At 38.6% G+C, this 15,107-nt stretch overlaps 1 protein-coding gene across 1 annotated transcript in view; it reads left to right on the top strand.

The window, feature by feature from the left end:
• SEPTIN14 (septin 14) overlaps nt 1-15,107 on the top strand; it is a 41,127-nt gene that overhangs the window by 19,226 nt on the left and 6,794 nt on the right. The window contains exons 6-8 of the mRNA XM_047779125.1: nt 5,100-5,196; nt 7,935-8,103; nt 10,016-10,148. Coding sequence (XP_047635081.1) covers nt 5,100-5,196; nt 7,935-8,103; nt 10,016-10,148 — 399 coding nt within the window. The remainder of the gene's footprint in view (nt 1-5,099; nt 5,197-7,934; nt 8,104-10,015; nt 10,149-15,107) is intronic.

Here is a 15,107-nt window from a genome sequence, read left to right on the forward strand (position 1 = left end):
ATTAGTAACAGTGTCACTTGTATCTGACAGAGAGACTGTAAGGTATTTTTCTCCCCCCAAAGCCAGTGTGGGGAAAATGCTTCACTTTCTTGATTTCAAAAAATGTTTGCTGAGTATCAGTTCTTTTATTTATTTATTTATTTATTTATTTATTTTTGTCTTTTGTCTTTTCGAGGTTCCCACACTAGGGATCAAATCAGAGCTACAGCTGCCGGCCTACACTGGCCTACAGCCACAGCAACACCACATCTGAGCTGCATCTGTGACCCATACCACAGCTCACGGCAACACTGGATCCTTAACCCACTGAGCTAGGCTGGGGATCGAACCCACAACCTCATGGTTCCTGGTCAGATTCGTTTCCACTGCGCTACAATGGGAACTCCGAATATCAGTTTTTTTAAAAAGAGTTTGGAGGAGTTCCCGTCATGGATTAGCAACGAATGAATCTGACTAGCATTCATGAGGACGAGGGTTCCATCCCTGGCCTCCCTCAGTGGGTTAAGGATCCGGCATTGCCATGAGCTGTGGTGTAGGTCGCAGACACAGCTGGGATCTTGTGTTGCTGTGGCTGTGGCTGTGGCCGGCAGCTGTAGCTCCGATTGGACCCCTAGCCTGGGAACCTCCATGTGCCCAGGGTGAGGCCCTAAAAAGACGAAAAAAAAATAAAAAATAAATAAATAAAAAGTTTGGAGTTCCCATAATGGCTCAGTGGAAACAAATCTGACTAGCATCCTTGAGGACACAGGTTCGATCCCTGGCCTTGCTCAGTGGGTTAAGGATCCGGCATTTCTGTGAGCTGTTGTAGGTCACAGACGTGGCTTGGATCCCAAGTGGCTGTGGCTGTGGTGTAGGTTGGCGACTACAGCTCCAATTTGACCCCTAGCCTGGGAATCTCCATATGCGGTGGCTGTGGTCCTACAAAGACAAAAGACAATAAATAAATAAAAAGAGTTTTATTGAGATATAGTTTATATAATGTGATTCACCCATTAAAGCATACAATTTAATGATTTTCAGTCTAATCACAGATATGTGCAACCATCACCACAACCAAATTTAGGACTTTTTTTTTTTTTGCTTTTTCACTTCCTGTGGCATGTGTAAGTTCCTAGGCTAGGGGTCAAATCCGAGCTACAGCTGCTGGTCACAGCCACAGCCACAGCAATGCCAGATCTGAGCCATGTCTGTGACCTACACCATAGCTCATGGCAACAATGGATCCTTAACCCACTGAGTGAGTCCAGGAATAGAACTCGCATCCTCATGGATCCTAATAGGGTTTGTTCCTGCTGAGCCAGGACAGGAACTCCAGAACATTTTTTACTATCCCAAAAAGAGACCGTATACTCTTTAGGTTTCTCCCCCACTACCTGTCAGCCCTCCTCTCCAACCCTAGGAAACCAGGGATCAGCTTCTTTCTCTTCAGATTTCTCCATTCTGGATGTATCATAGGATGAAACTATATCATATTTAGCCTTTTTCTGTTTTTATTGCCTATTACCATAGCATCTCAGAAGAAGTATTTACTCAAACCTTGGTCCATTTTTAACTGGGCTTTTATCTTTTTATTATTGAGTTGTAAAAGTTCTTTTATATTCTGGATGCAAGTTCCTTATGAGATATATGATTTGCAAATATTTTTTCCCAATCTGTTTCTCCCAATCTGTTCTTCCTCTTTTCACTTTGTTGTTAAAATGTCCACACTACTCAAATCAATATGCAGATTTATGAAATCCCTGTCAAAAATCCAATGGCAGTTTTCAGAGAAATAGAAAAATCTTAAAATTCATAGGGAATCACAAAGATCCCTATTAGCCAAAGAAATCTTGAGAAAGAAGACCAAATCTGCAGGTATCATGCTTCCTGATTTCAAATTATATTACAGGGAGTTCCCGTTTGGTGCAGCAGAAACTAATCTGACTAGGAAACATGAGGTTGCAGGTTTATCTCTGGCCTTACTCAGTGGGTTAAGGATCCAGTGTTGCTGTGAGCTGTGGTGTAGGTTGCAGACGCAGCTTGGATTAGTGTTGCTGTGGCTGTGGCACAGGCCTGCAGCTGTAACTCCGATTAGACTCCTTACCTGGGAACCTCATATGCAGTGGGAGCTGCCCTAAAAAGCAAAAACAAAACACAAAAATAACCAAATTATATGACAAAGTTATAATAATCAGAATGGTATGGTATTGTCATAAAAACTGACAGAGATAAATGGAACAGAATATAGAGCCCAGAAATAAACTTATGTATATGTACTTAATTAATTTAACACAAAGGAGCCAAGAATATACAATGGGGAACGGGAAGTTTCTTCAACAAATGGTGTTGGTAAAACTGGATAGCTATGTGCACAAGAGTGGAACTGGACCACTATCTTACACTATAAACAAAAATTAACTCAAAATTAATTAAAGATTTGACACAAGACCTGAAACCATAAAACCCCTAGAATAAAACAAAGGTGGTAGGTTCCTTGACATTGGTCTTAGTGATGATTTTTTGGATTTGATATCAAAATAAAAAATAAACAAGTTAAACTACATCAAATTAATAAGCTCCTGCACAGAAAAGGAAGCTATCAACAAGATGAAAAGGTAACCTATGGAATAGAAGAAAATATTGGGAAATTATATGTCTGATAAGGGGTTAATACCCAAATATCTAAAGGACTCATACAACTCAATAGCACAAAAGCAAACAATCCAGTTAAATAATGGAATACTATCTGAGTAGATATTTTCTCAAGGAATACATACACAATAGCCAATACACACAAAAAAAGCTGCTTAATATCACCAATCATCAGGGATATGCAAATCAAAACCACTATAAAATGTCACCTCACACTTGTTAAAAAATATAGGAGTTCCATGGTGGCCTAGAGGTTAAGGATCCAGCATTGTCACTGCAGTGGTGTGGGAACAGTTGAAAAAAAAAAAAAAAGACAAGAAATAACAAATGCTGGTGACAATGTGGAGAAAAGAGAACCCTTGTGCACTGTTGATAGGAGTGGAAATTTGTGCAGCCACTATGGAGTTTCCTCAAAAAATTAAAAATAGAATGGCCATATTGTCCAGCAATTCCACTTTTGACTATCCAGAGAAACTGAAAACATCAATGCAAAAAAGATATCTGTTCATTGCATGTTCATTGCAGCATTATTTACAATAGTCAAGACTTGGAAGCAATCTAAGTGTCCATTGATGGATGAATGGATAAAGAAGATGTGGCATACACACACACACACACACACACGTGTGTGTATATATATATATACTAGAATATTATTCAATGAAGTCTTGACATTTGTGACATGGATGGACCTTGAAGGCAGTATACTAAGTCAAATAAGTCAGATCTGAAAAAGAAAAATACCATATGATCTCACTTATACTTAGAATCTAAAAGACACATACACAAACAAACAAAAATCTGACCTCAGGAGTTCTCACTGCGGTGCAGTGGAAATCCAACTAGTATCCATGAGGAGGCAGGTTCAGTCCCTGGCCTCACTCAGTGGGTGGGGGATCTGGCATTGCTGCGAGCTGTAGTGTAGGTCACAGAAATGGCTCAGATCCGGCCTTTCTGTGGCTGTGGTGTAGACCTGCAGCTGTGCCTCCAATTTGACCCCTAACCTGGGAACTTCCATGTGCCGTGGGTACAGGACTAAAAAGCAAAAAAAAAAAAAAAAAAAAAAATTGAACTCATACATACTGTTTGTAGTTGCCAGAAGCAAGGGTTAGGGGGTGGACAAAATGGGTGAAGGTGATAAAAGGCACAGATTTTCAGTTATAAGATAAATACTTCCTAGGGGCGTGGTACACAGTATGGTAACTCTAGTTAACAGTTCTGAACTGTATATGTGAAAGTTGCTAAGAGAGTAGATCCAAAAAGATCTCATCACAAGAAAAAAATTGTAACTATGTGATGTGTGTGGCGATAGCTGTTAACTAGACTTACTGTGATCATTTTATAGTATGCATAAATACTGAATCATTACGTTGTATGCCAGAAACTAATATGATGTTACATGTCAATGATATCCCGATTTAAAAACATAAAAAAATATATCATCTGTGAACAGGTAGTTTTACTTATTCCTTTCTAATTTGGATGCTTTTTATTTCTTTTTAATTTTCTTTCCCATTTTTCTATATAGTATTATTTATTAATATACTTCATGGTGTATTTCAATTAACTAATTATTATAGTTTTCTTACTTTTTCTTTTTTTCTTTTTTAGGGCCACACCTGCAGCATATGGAAATTCCCAGGCTAAGTGTTGAACCAGAGCTGCAGCTACCAGCCTACACCACAGCCACGCCAGATCTGAGCAGCATCTGCAACTTACACTGCACCTTGAGGAAATGCTAGATATTTAACCCACTGAGCCAGGCCAGGGAGGGAACCCACATCCTCATGGATACTGGTCAGGTTCCTAACCCAGTGAGCAAAAATGGGAACTCCACTTTTGTCTCTTAATTTTTGTACTGGAGTTAAAAGTGATTTGCTTATTGTGTTTCAGGATAAAGATAATGTAAGAAAAACAGTGTGTCTACCGAAACTGTTTTCTTCATATTTCATATAGTAGAATGCCTTGCTTTAGGCTGTACTCAGTAGGCAGTTTTCAATTGCATGGTCTCCCTAATGCCTGCAGAAATTAATTTGCACCTATTTAATGCCAAGTCACAAAATCCCTTGTTTGAATAAACTTATTATGTATTCTTGTCTCTGTTATTTCCATAACAGAAATAAGAGTAACAGAGTAAACCATCTTGATATAAGGAAACATGATTAAAATTGCTCTTACAGGGAGTTCCCGTCGTGGCTCAGCGGTGAAGAATCTGACTAGTATCCATGAAGATGTGGATTTGATCCCTGGCCTCACTCAGTGGGTTAAGGATCTGGCATTGCAGTGAGCTGTGGTGTAGGTTGCAGACACGGCTCGTATCTGGCATTGCTGTGGCTGTGGTGTAGGCCAGCAGCTGTAACTCTGATTTGACCCCTAGCCTGAGAACTTCCATATGCTGCAGGTGTGGCCCTAAAAAGCCAAAAAAATTTAAAATAAAAAAATAAAATAAAGTTGCTCTTACTTTCTAGGGACTCTTACCTTTTGCCATAGTAGGAAGTATGGATGAAGTGAAAGTTGGAAAAAGAATGGTCAGAGGCCGTCAGTACCCTTGGGGAGTTTTGCAAGGTAACTATGACAAAGATGTGCAGGCCTCCACTGGAATGATTATGGTTAAATATATAGATAGTTTAAAAAATTATATAAAGTAAAACTATCAATATATGAAACAAAATATAATTTTAACTTGAGTCAATATTGGTAACTTTTGCTAAAAAAGCAAATTAACAGTTACCAATAAGGAGCAGAGATTCTGTTTAATTGAAGATAATGCTTATTTTGACTGTAATTTATTCTCATGAGAGTTTTCTGATGGGCTTTAGAAAAAATTCAGAAATTGGGCAGAACCTTCTCATTTACCCCAATCTGCTGCATGCAGATTATCTCGCTATGCATAAACCATCTTATTTGGAATGTTGGAAAGTTCTTTGAACAAAGGAGTTTGAACAACACAGAAGCATAGGAGTTCGCTGATGGCTCAGTGGGTTAAGGATCTGGCATTGTCACTGCGTGGCTCAGATCACTGCTGTGGCATGGGTTCAGTCTCTGGCCCAGGAGCTTCTGCATGCAATGGGCATATCCAAAAAACAAAACACAAAAGAAAACAAAAAAATCAGGGAAGCATAAATGCTAGAACTTAGAACGTTACAAAATTAATTGCTACCTAATTTATAAAGAATTTTTATGGGTTGCTAGAAAAAGGGATGGTAAACTCTTTTTAAAATAAAGTAATAGGAGCAGTTCTTGCCATCACTCAGCAATTAACAAATCTGACTAGTATCCATGAGGACACAGGTTCGATACCTGGCCTTGCTCAGTGGGTTAAGGATCCAGCATTGCTGTGAGCTGTGGTGTAGATCGAAGATGTGGCTTAGATCCTACATTACCGTGGCTGTGGCGTAGGCCAGCAGCTACAGCTCCAATTTGACTTCTAGCCAGGGAACCTCCATGTGCCGTGGGTGCGGCCCTAAAAAGCAACAAATAAATAAATAAATAAAATAAAGTCATAGGAGTTCCTGTTGTGGCTCGGCAGGTTAAGAATCCGACTAGTACCCATGAGGACTCGGGTTCGATCCCTGGCCTTGCTCAGTGGGTTAAGGATTTGGTGTTGCCACAAGCTGTGGTGTAGGCCAGCAGCTGCAGCTCCAGTTCAACCCCTAGCCCAGGAACTTGCATATGCTGCATGTGACCTAAAAAAGAAAAAAAAAAGTAATATAATTTATGTTGGGGTAAATTATACCTAGACATTTATATTAGTTATCTAGCATCATGATGAGATAGAATATCGTAACAGCAGTCATTTATTGCCTAATTCATATACTTGTGATACTAATTATTGGGAACTGGAACTGTACTAGTTTCTAAGCATTATTTTAGATTAGTATATTATAAATTTTTAAATTCATGAAACATAACAACATATTTTAATGAAAGTTACGTTTGGTAACAATATCATACACCATACAAAATATATTATGCTCACTCTTTGGGGTAAGATAAAAACAGGAGAGAGCTATGTAAATTTACTGATTTTGAAAATTGACTACTTCATTCTTATAAATATGGCTTATAAGTAGAATTTTTTTTTTCCCACTGTACAGCAAGGGGGTCAGGTTATCCTTACATGTATACATTACAATTACATTTTTTCCCCCACCCTTTCTTCTGTTGCAACATGAGTATCTAGACAAAGTTCTCAATGCTATTCAGCAGGATCTCCTTGTAAATCTATTCTAAGTTGTGTCTGATAAGCCCAAGCTCCCGATCCCTCCTGCTCCCTCCCCATCCCATCAGGCAGCCACAAGTCTCTTCTCCAAGTCCATGATTTTCTTTTCTGAGGAGATGTTCATTTGTGCTGGATATTAGATTCTAGTTATAAGTGATATCATATGGTATTTGTCTTTGTCTTTCTGGCTCATTTCACTCAGGATGAGATTCTCTAGCTCCATCCATGTTGCTGCAAATGGCATTATGTCATTCTTTTTTATGGCTGAGTAGTATTCCATTGTGTATATATACCACATCTTCCGAATCCAATCCTCTGTCGATGGACATTTGGGTTGTTTCCATGTCTTGGCTATTGTGAATAGTGCTGCAATGAACATGCGGGTGCACGTGTCTCTTTTAAGTAGAGTTTTGTCTGGATAGATGCCCAAGAGTTTTGTCTGAATAGATGCCCAAGAGTATAAGTAGAATTTAATAACTAAATCACACACAATTGTTAGGGCCCTTATGTCAGCAGGATTTACTTTAAAATAAAATTATGTACTTTAGCAAAATTATTTTCTTTGTTAGCACTCTGTAAAATGCCTTGAGAACTTTTATTTGAAAACTACTAACATAATTATTAATGAAAATTTATGCCATAAGCCATATGCTAATATAACATGTTATTTACTGTTTCCTATTTATTATTTGGCTTATTTGTTTATTTATTTATTTATTTATTTATTTATTTATTTTTGGCTGCACTCGCAGAATGTGGAAATTCCTGGGCCAGAGATGGAACCTGCACCACAGCTGCAACTTGTGCCATAGCTGTAGCAATACTGGATCCAGAACCCGAAGCACCACATGGGTACTTCTGGCTAAAAATTTTAAAGCAAATTTCCTAGTATATAAAAAAACTCTACCTATAAACGGTATGTAGCATATTACCATAGTTACACGGCTAAAAGAATTATAGCTATTAGAATTATTTTCTTAGCTGTTCATTTAAATGTTTTTCATGATGCATCCATTCAAAAATGCTTATTGAATGACAGCGTGGATAATTAGTGTTGTGGCTTTATTATTTTCCTGCCTAGTGGAAAATGAAAATCACTGTGACTTTGTCAAGCTGCGGGATATGCTGCTTTGTACAAATATGGAAGACTTGAAAGAGCAAACCCACACCCGGCACTATGAACGGTATAGGTGCTGCAAACTCCAGAAAATGGGCTTCGTTGATGTGGGACCAGACAACCAGCCAGTTAGGTGAGTGGAGATCTTGCTACAACAAGCTGATAGGTGACTTGGAAATCACCTGTAACCGTGAGAGGCAATTATTTGGGAATGAGAAGAGCTGTACTTCTCACACCCTGGGCCATTCTGAATCTTGAGGTTTCTTTCATCATATTCAGACTTAGATGAGGAGAGTTAGTAGGAGCAACAAAATGCAAGAGCTCATTTGTATGCATCCAACATGTGCATATGCTGAAGTGTGTATCCAGAAGAAAAAGAAGCTCAGGAAGGAGATTTGAAAATATTAGTAAAAATTGGCATAAGGATATTGAGAAGGAAGGCAAAAGATATTGAAGACTGGATGGAGGAAAGAGGAAAAGCAGCAGTGTAATGTCATGCTATTGTCAAAGTCAAGTTCATGTGCGGGACACACAGTGACCCTGACACACAGTGACCCTGACACACAGTGAACTCAAACAAACTGAACTGTTGGAGTTTGGAGCAGAGAAAGATTGATTTTAAAGGCCATGCAAGGGAGTTCCTGTCATGGCTCAGCAGAAACAAATCTGACTAGGAACCATGAGGTTGTGGGTTCGATCCCTGGCCCTTGCTCAGTGGGTTAAGGATCCGGCCGTTGCTGTGGCTGTGGTGTAAGCTGGCAGCTGTAGCTCCAATTAGACCCCTAGCCTGGGAATCTCCATATGTAGCGGGTGCCGCCCTCAAAAGGCAAATAAAATAAAAGCCATGCAAGGTGAATGCGTGGCTTGTGTTCAAAAGACCTGACCTCGCCTATCGGTTTCAGAGAAGTCTTTATAGGCAAAATTTGGGGGCAGGGCTGCAGGGTAGGTAACCCGCCTCTGATTGGTGGGTGGTGAGGTAACAGGGTAGTGTTCATTCAGCCTTCTGGTTCCAACCAGTCTGGGGTCTACAAGCTTGTGCTCAGCCTGAAGTTATCATCCTCCATCTGGGTATCAGCTGGTTATGCGCAGCCCCAGCTCCCCCGGGGCCCCAGGAAGAACCAGGCCCAGGCCCCATGCTGCACTTTTATTGCTTTCTGCATTCCTTCAATCTCCTACTTAGTAACCCTTTTTTTTTTTTTTTTTTGGTCTTTTTAGGGCCACACCTGTAGGATATGAAGGTTCCCAGGCTAGGGGTTGAGTAGGACTTGCAGCTGCTGGCCTACACCACAGCCACAGCAACATGGGATCCGAGTCTGTGGCCTACACCACAGCTCATGGCAACACCGGATCCTTAACCCACTGAGCAAGGCCAGGGATCAAACCTGGGTCCTCATGGATGCTAGTCTGATCCGTTTCCACTAAGCTATGGCAGGAACTCCTAGAAACCTTTTAAATTTGTTTTTTTTTTTTTTTTTTTTTGTCTTTGCTATTCTTTGGGCCGCTCGCGGCATACGGAGGTTCCCAGGCTAGGGGTCGAATATGAGCTGTAGTCATCGGCCTACGCCAGAGCCACAGCAACGCAGGATCCGAGCCGCGTCTGCAACCTACACCACAGCTCACGGCAACGCTGGATCGTTAACCCACTGAGCAAGGGCAGGGACCGAACCCACAACCTCATGGTTCCTAGTCGGATTCATTAACCACTGTGCCACGATGGGAACTCCAAGGAATCATATTTTGAAAGATGCCTCATTTTAATTATTTTGAGAACCTCACAAATCAGAAGTTTCCCCAAATTCTGTCAAAAGATGTGAAGAAGCGTGAGATACAGAAAAGTGGTAGGAGAAAGAAATCCCTGATGTAAGTGTTTCAAAATTTGGGTGCTTTCTCTATGTATACAGTCCCTACTCATTCAATATGGCACTTCGCTTTTTTTCAACTCATGATACAGAAACTTTCATTTCTATACATGAAAGAATCTTGGCAAATGTTCTTATATGTGACTTAACATACAATATATATTTTTACATGTTTATTCTTTTTAGTTTTCAAGAGATCTATGAAGCTAAAAGGCAGGACTTCTTTGATCAATGTCAGAGGGAAGAAGAAGAACTGAAACAGAAGTTTATGCAGCGAGTAAAGGAGAAAGAAACAGCATTTAAAGAATCTGAAAAAGAGGCAAGTCCTGCTAGTCTGATATAATTTGTATTATATCAAGTTTAGGTGTCCTATTAAATTGGGGGTTTTAATCTCAAGAGTTTAGATAATTTTGCTGGAGGAAACTTGCTACTCTTCGAAAAGTAGCTATTTACTGTATAGGTAAGCCATATATTACTATATAGGTTTTGAGTACAGACTTTAAAAAAGTATAGTCTGTAATTTTATTTTTTTTCTAGAGCATTTTGGAGAGTTTGCTTTTTTATTTTTATTGTTTTAATTTTAATTTTTTTGTGTTGTCTTTTGCCTTTTTAGGGCTGCACCTGCCGCATATGAAGGTTCCCAGGGTAGGGGGTCTATCGGAGCTGTAGCCGCCAGCCTACGCCAGAGCCACAGCAACGCGGGATCCAAGCCACATCTGTGACCTACACTACAGCTCACGGCAACGCCGGATCCTTAACCCACTGAGCAAGGCCAGGGATCAAACCCGCAACCTTATGGTTCCTAGTCAGATTTGTTAACCACTGGGCCACGATGGGAACTCTCTACTGATTCAGTTTTATTACTGATAATTTGTCTTTCATATTTTGAATTTCTTCTTGATTCAATCTTGGGAAATTTCACATTTCTAGAAATTTCTTCATTTTCTCTGGGTTGCCCATTTTGTTGGCATGTAATTTTTCATGGTAAACTTGTATGATTCTTTGTGTTTCTGTGGTGTCATTTGTAACTTCTTTTTCATTTCTGATTTTATTTGGGCCCTCTCTCTTTATTTATTTATTTATTTATTTTTTCATGTTTGACAGCATTTTATTTATTTTTTTTCATAATTTTTTTATTTTCCCACTGTACAGCAAGGGGGTCAGGTTATCTTTACATGTATACATTACAATTACATTTTTTCCCCCACCCTTTGTTCTGTTGCAACATGAGTATCTAGACAAAGTTCTCAATGCTATTCAGCAGGATCTCCTTGTAAATCTATTCTAAGTTGTGTCTGATAAGCCCAAGCTCCCGATCTCTTTTTTTATTACGAGTCTAGCTAAAGGTTTATCAATTTTGCTTATTTTTTGAAAGAACTTTAATTTCATTGATCTTTTCTATTTTTAAATTTCTATTTCATAATTTATTTATTCTCTAATCTTTAACATTTCTTTCCTTCTGCTAACTTTCACTATTGTTTGTTCTTTTCTAATTTATGTGTAAGGTTGTTAATTAGAGATTATTCTTGTTTCCTGAAGTAGGCCTGTACTACTACAAACTTTCTTCTTAGCACTGCTTTTGCTGCATCCCATAGATTTTGGAGAGATGTGTTTTAGTTTTCATTTATATCCAGGTATTTTTTAACTTCCTCTTTGATTTCTTCTGTGATCCACTGGTTGTTTAGCAGCATTTGTTTGGATTCTACATGTTTGTGTTTTTTTGCATTTTTTTCCCCTTATAGTTGATTTCTAGTCTCATACTGTTGTGGTCAGAAAAGTGGCTTGGATATGATTTAATTCTTCTAAATTTATTGAGACTTCTTTTTAGCCTAGCATGTTTCTATCCCAGAGAAAGTTCTATGTGTACTTTTGTTGTTGTTGTTGTTGTTGTTTTGTTGCTATTTCTTGGGCCGCTCCCACGGCATTATGTGTACTTTAAAAGAATGTGTATTTCTGCCATTTTTGGATACAGTTTTGTGTGTGTGTGTGTGCATGTGTGTGTAATTTAAGACCAGTATTTCCTTACTGATCTTCTGTCTGGATAATCTGTCTATTGATGTGAGTGGATTGTAAAATCCCCCACTATTTTTATGCTACTATTACTTTCTTTCTTTAAGTTTGTTAATAGTTGTTTTATGTATATGGGTGCCCCTATGTTGGGCGGATCTATAGTTACAATTGTTACATCTTCTTATTGAATCAATCCCTTTATCATTATGTAATATCCTTCTTTGTCTCTTGTTAGAGTCTTTGTTTTAAAGTCTATTTAGGATAAGTATTGCTATACCAGCTTACTTGCTTGCTTTTTTTTTTTTTTTGTCTTTTTAGGGCCACACCCATGGCATATGGACAGTCCCAGGCTAGGGGTCAAATTGGAGCTGTAGTTGCTGGCCTACATCACACCAACACAGGATCTGAGCCATATCTGCAACCTCTACCACAGCTCATGGCAATGGTGGATCCTTAACCCACTGAGCAAGGCCAGGGACTGAATCTGCATCCTCATAGATGCTAGTCAGGTTCGTTAACCACTGAGCCACAACAGGAATGCCATTGCTTGCTTGCTTGTTTGCTTTCTTCTTTTATTCTTTTGGCCATGCCCATGGCATGCAGAAGTTCCCAGGCCAGGTATCAACCTGTACCACAGCAGTGGCCTGAGCCACAGTGGTGACAACACTGGACTCTTAACCTGCTGCTCCACCAGGGAACTCCTACACCAGCTTTCTTTTCATTTCCATTTTCATGGACTACCTTTCCTGTCTCTTCACTTAGATTTAGGAGTTCCTGTCATGGCACAGTGGTTAACGAATCCGACTAGGAACCATGAGGTTGCAGGTTCGGTCCCTGCCCTTGCTCAGTGGGTTAACAATCCGGCGTGGCCGTGAGCTGTGGTGTAGGTTGCAGATGCGGCTCGGATCCCGAGTTGCTGTGGCTCTGGCGTAGGCCGGTGGCTACAGCTCCGATTAGACCCCTAGCCTGGGAACCTCCATATGCCGCAGGAGTGGCCCAAGAAATAGCAACAACAACAACAACAACAACAACAACAACAACAAAGACAAAAGACAAAAAAAATAAAATTAAATTAAAAAAAAATAAAAATAGATTTATTTGTGAAGAGTGTAAGATTGGTGTCTAGATTCTTTGTTTTGTTTTGTTTTTGTTTTTTTATGTGACTGTCCAGTTGGTTAAGCATAAGTTGTGGAAGAGACTACTTTTCCTCCATTGTATTACCTTTTCTCCTTTGTCAAAGGTCAATTTACTAAATATACGTGCATCTACTTCTAGACTCTCTATTTTGTTGCTTTGATCTATTTTTCTATTTATTTTCACCAACATCACATTATCACGTTTACTGTAGTTTTAGTCAGATTACTATAGTCAGTGAAGTCAGGTAGCATCAGTCTTTCAATTTTATTCTTCTCCTTTAATATTGTGTTGGTTATTCTGGGTCTTTTGTTTTGACATAAAATCTTTAGAATTGGTTTATCAATGTCTATAAAATAACTTGCTGGGACTTTGATTAAAGTTGCAATGAATCTGCAGATCACATGGGAAAGAACTGACATCTTGACAATATTGAGTTTTACTATCCACAAATATGAAATACTTATTTATGTAGTTCCTCTCTAATTTTCTTCATTAGAGTTTTGTAGTTTTCCTCATATGACTTTCATATATATTTTGTTAGATTTATATGTATTTCATGGGGGGGGTGACTAATGCAATTGTTGTTGTGGTTTTTTGCTTCAAATTCCACTTGTTCATTGCTGGAGCAAAGGAAAGCAATTAACCTTATATTAAACTTGTATCTTGCAACCTTGCTATAATCTCTTATTAGTTTTAGGAGATTTTTAAAAATTTTCTACAAAGATTATGTTATCCGTGAACAATGACACTTTTATGTATTTCTTCTCAATCTGTGTTTTATTTTTCTTCTCTTATTTTACTGCATTAGTAAGGGTGGGGTAAAGGGGGACATCCTTACCTTGAACCTGATTTGCAGGAAAACTTCAAGTTTTTCACCAGAGTAGTTAATTTTTGAAATGTTTGTGTATTAAGATAAAGTTTAGCCTTCTCTGATTTCTACTCTCAGCCTCCCATCTTTAAGTAAAAAGTTTTCTCAGTGATTTTGCCATCATTCATAAATACCACACTTCCACATCCCCAGCCCTTCCAATCATTCTTCTTACCATTGTATCTTGATGCTCATTTGCTTCTCGGGTCTGAAAATGTAATTACAAGTTATATTTGATTCCAGCAGAGATAAGAGTAATATTTATTCAGAACCATGTATCTCAATCTTTGCTGCACACTAAAATCACCTGGGGAATTTTTAAAGCATCAGTGCCTGGGTTTTAGCTCCAGATATTCTGATGTAACTGAGCTGTGTACAGCCTGAGCATTGGAAAATTTATAAGCTCACTGAATGATTCTAATGGATACCTAGGATCGAGAACCCCTGGTGTTAAACTGCTTGTGTTCTTCACAGCCAATAAATCAGCTAATTAATACTGTGGCAGTAGAAGCCTCTAGCCTATTTGTTTTTCTAAAGCTAAGCTGCAAATAAGTCTGTTCTTTATAATTTTAACAGCAGACAAGCTATAGCTTGAATGTCATGTCAAAGACCCAGAACTATTTCTAAGGGAATCTGCAATGATATTATTTCCTTTATATGGCTAATTTGGTTTAAGTGCCACAGATTATATAAAACTTCACAAGTAAATAAAAGGTAACTAAATGAGTTTTTAATTCTATAATTATGCTAATTTCACTTAGGAAGGAAATTATCACACTTCCTTTCAAAAGGTTTTTATCAATTAACATCTCAGCAAATGTTTCCCAATCCATGCTACATTTTAATGTATGTATTTTTAGTAGGCATCTCTTCACACTTTATCTGAAGAGATTCAGGGGGAAATATAGTGAGAAAATATACCTCATTAGGAAAAGTAAAGTGTTTTATAAAATGAGTTTATAGCTGTGAGTTTTATTACATCTGCTTCCATGGGGATATATTTAAAATTGAAAATAAGAAGGAAATTTCATATCTGAATTTTTACTTTCGACATGAAAGTTTAAGACTGTTAGTAAGATCAAGCTCTACTCTGATGCTTAGGGTATGTTTGATAACCAGAAATAAAGAAGCCTGTTCCTGGGGATGTGCCACCATAGGGGCATTTTTTCCTTCTTTCTTTCTTTCTCTTTCTTTCCTTCCTTCTTTCTTTCTTTCTTTCCTTCCTTCCTTCCTTCCTTCCTTCCTTCCTTCCTTCCTTCCTTC

The sequence above is a fragment of the Phacochoerus africanus genome, chromosome 5, assembly GCF_016906955.1.
Source record: "Phacochoerus africanus isolate WHEZ1 chromosome 5, ROS_Pafr_v1, whole genome shotgun sequence".
NCBI lineage: Eukaryota > Metazoa > Chordata > Mammalia > Artiodactyla > Suidae > Phacochoerus > Phacochoerus africanus.